Source organism: Gregarina niphandrodes, assembly GCF_000223845.1.
Source record: "Gregarina niphandrodes unplaced genomic scaffold scaffold00073, whole genome shotgun sequence".
NCBI lineage: Eukaryota > Apicomplexa > Conoidasida > Eugregarinorida > Gregarinidae > Gregarina > Gregarina niphandrodes.
This window is the reverse complement of record NW_011645839.1, coordinates 1-3,356: the sequence shown is the minus strand read 5'-3', so window position 1 is coordinate 3,356 and position 3,356 is coordinate 1. Positions and strand designations below refer to the sequence as shown.

Below are 3,356 nucleotides of genomic sequence, written 5' to 3'. Positions count from 1 at the left end.
CAACAAATGCATGACCCTAGACGCATACCCAATCCCCAACTTGTGGGAACAGGTGCAGCAGGCCGCAGGACATAAGCACTACATATGTCTAGACTGTAACCAAGGGTCCAGACACATGTAGTGCTTATGTCCTGCGGCCTGCTGTACCTGTTCCCACAACGTGCCCTTGGAGGAGGAGAGTCAGCCTTTGGAACGCGGCTTCTGTCCAATAGTCCTTCAGCGATTCTCTTGCCGTTGGCGGTGATTTCGAACTCGGTAGCTGTTAGGTCGAACACTCCTTCCACTGTCATTAAGGCCAAACCCATCATTCGCAGAGGCATGTCAGGCTTCTGTGAGTGCTTAACCACTCGAGCACCCTCCCTAGATCCGGATGTGCGCCAGCCAAAATGAACATATTTTCATCTACCCTGTCAATCAGATTGGCCCACTTGTGGCCCGCCATGGCCTTAGGCCCGCCATGGCCTTAATCATGCGAATGATAGGAGGAGAGTCAGCCTTTAACGGCATTCGTGTCGAAAAAGGGCACATTCCAATACACCGTGGTTCCATTTGCTGTGAAGAACAGTCCAACCGTGTTCCAAATAATTATGGACCAAATCTTCGCCGGGATCATCGGCAACGGCGTCAGTGTGTATATTGACGGGATCGTCATATACGCAAACGACTTAGATGTGCTGTTCGGAAGACTGGAGCAAGTCCTCGACCGATGCTGCGCAGAAGGACTGAAGAAAGGTGAATATTTGAAGGATTGGGTGAAGATGGCTACCTAGTAAGCAATGATGGCATCAAATTACATCTCAGCAACGTGGAAGCATCTGAAGTATTCTACTTGGAAGACAACGTCGTGGCGAACTGGCTGAGTCGAACCGACCTACTGAAGGACGTAGACGAGGACTCTCTATGGGCATCTCCTGCAGGCCAGTACTTTACTGCGGGAAGGGTGAGGACGAAGGGTGGCTCTTGTTAACAGTTGACCATACCCGTTTGGGTGGATGATTCTGTCTAGCTAACAAAGCTCACTGAGCGCTGGAAATGGAACGGTTTACTGAACTGGGATGCCTTCAGATTCTCTTCCGACGAACGCACACATCTGTGGTAACGCCGAGCGCTTTCCCCGGTCGGCTGTTCTGGCTGCATCTGGGACGCTGAATTGGGGTTGGGGTTTGGGTTTGTGGCCGCTTAAAGAACCGCAACTCTACTACCGAAGGCGACCGACGGGTCGTAAACCCTGACGAGTCAACGCACTTCCGCGGCCCGCGTATCTTTCGGGCAGAGCGAGCCCGTGTTCCCAATGACCGCTCTTCCGGTGGCTTGTATCCATCCCACTATTTTCCCCTTTTGGTGGGGTTTACGACCGGTGCCTTCTTCTAACAACCAGTTGGTACATACGTCCACCGACAACGTCGTACGAACCCTTAGTACTTCAACCAATCGTAGATCAATGGCACGTCGTCATCTCGAACTTTATAACCGCGGGTTGGTCCCTCCCTCGCAGCTTTCTATTGTTTCCTGCTAATGTACTCAACTGCCGGGCGTTGTCGACAGACCTTCTGTGCGCTGGCATCTGCGCCGTCCCGTTTTTGTTGCACTGATTTCAGGATCCCTCTACCACCCCAGCCAGCACGCATTCTCACACCCGCAGTTGTCGTGGATCCCAGAAATCCAAAACTCGCGACAAGAAGGTTGTGGGCGGCTCCCGGCAGTACAAGGGTATTGTTTTAAAGCGTCTTGCACCTCTAATATCCGTTTGGATTCCAACGGTTGGTTACAAGTGGAGTTGTTTGCAGTTCCCGATGGGATCTCCACACTCACACCGCAAGCAAGCGGGGACACCCTGAGCCCACATCTATCCGACATGCTGAACCGAAGAGTGGAAGAAAAGAATAACTCCTTGGTTGGGGTATTCAAAAACAACGTTCGGTGGTCCAAGGTGAAAAAATGGCCGACAGATCTTCTATGCGAACATGCCAACGTCCACAGTCTGGAGCTGTTCTCGGTTTTCTTCCACCATCGCTCCTTCGGCTTCGCCTCCACCGACAAACTCTCCACCTCCGAGCGCGCTGGAGAACACACCAGACTGAACTCCAGCATACGCCGCAGCACCAAGCACCGCCACGCTCCCTCCCGCGGCGGCCAGACCAATGACGGTAGTATTCTGATCGCTCGGAGGCTCCACGGGAGCTGTGGTGTGAGGCACAGTCGGTTGGATAGAAATTGTGCGAGTGGATGTCGAAGGTGTGGTAGTCAGCTCTTCCGCGGCTGTGCTTGTAGTCAGCTCTGCTGTGGTCGCGCTGGTCGTGGTGTCACTGGCGGGGCTGCTTGTCTGTTCACTAGCGGGTATCGTGATCTGTTCATTGGTCTCAGAAGTTCCAGCAGGAGCGGTAGTCTGTGTGGGTTGTGTCTGAGGTCGGGTTCTTCGAGTGGTGGTAGTCTGCTCACCAGTGAGCGTGGTAGTCTTCTCCTCGACGGACGTTGTAGTCTGCTCACCTGTGGGCGTCTCCTCACGAGCGTGAGTGGTAGTTCGCGCGGTAGTGGTAGTCTGTGTGGGTTGTGTCTGAGGCCGGGTTCTACGGGTGGTGGTAGTCTGCTCACCAGCGGCCGTGGTAGTCTCGGGAGTTCCAGCAGTTGTTACAGCCGTCGTGGCAGTCTGCTCTCCACTGGGAGTGGTAGTCTCAAGAGTTACAGCAGGCGTGGTAGATAGCCCACGGGTAGTGGTAGTCTGTGTGGGTTGTGTCTGCGGCCGAGTCCTATGAGTGGTAGTCCCCTCAGGAGCGGGCGGCGTGGTAGTGGTCTGCTCAGGAGCGGGCGGCGAGGTAGTGGTAGTCTCTTCAGGAGCGGGCGGCGTGGTAGTGGTCTGCTCAGGAGCGGGCGGCGAGGTAGTGGTAGTCTCTTCAGGAGCGGGCTCCGAGGTAGTGGTCTGCTCAGGAGCGGGCGGCGAGGTAGTGGTGGTCCGCTCCGGAGCGGTCACCGTGGTAGTGGTGGTCTGCTCAGGAGCGGGGGTGGTGGTTTCAGGAGTTCCGGCGGTTGTAACAGCGGGCGTGGTAGTCTCTTCAGGAGCGGTCGGCGTGATAGTGGTGGTTTGCTCAGGACCGGGCGGCGTGGTAGTGGTGGTCTGCTCAGGAGCGGGAGTGGTGGTTTCAGAAGTTCCGGCGGTTGTTACAGCAGGCGTGGTAGTTTGCCCTCGGGTAGTGGTGTGTGGGTTGTGTCTGAGGCCGGGTTCTGCGAGTAGTGGTAGTGGTGGTCTGCTCAGAAGCGGGCGGCGAGGTAGTGGTCTGCTCAGGCGCGGGCGGCGAGGTAGTGGTCTGCTCAGGAGCTGGCACCGTGGTAGTGGTGGTCTGCTCAGGAGCGGGGGTCGT

General features: G+C 55.9%; 2 protein-coding genes across 2 annotated transcripts; both read left to right on the top strand.

The window, feature by feature from the left end:
- Positions 1-482: 482 nt before the first annotated feature.
- Positions 483-770, top strand: GNI_183820 (Pol polyprotein; the record flags this gene model as incomplete). The annotated part of the gene is made up of 1 exon (XM_011135261.1): positions 483-770. A coding segment is annotated over one exon (288 nt), but the record flags the coding sequence as incomplete, so codon positions are not given.
- Positions 771-1,855: 1,085 nt separating this feature from the next.
- On the top strand, positions 1,856-2,701 carry GNI_183810 (hypothetical protein; the record flags this gene model as incomplete). The annotated part of the gene is made up of 1 exon (XM_011135260.1): positions 1,856-2,701. One exon carries the CDS (start codon positions 1,856-1,858, stop codon positions 2,699-2,701), a length of 846 nt encoding a protein of 281 aa, XP_011133562.1.
- Between the last annotated feature and the right edge of the window lie 655 nt (positions 2,702-3,356).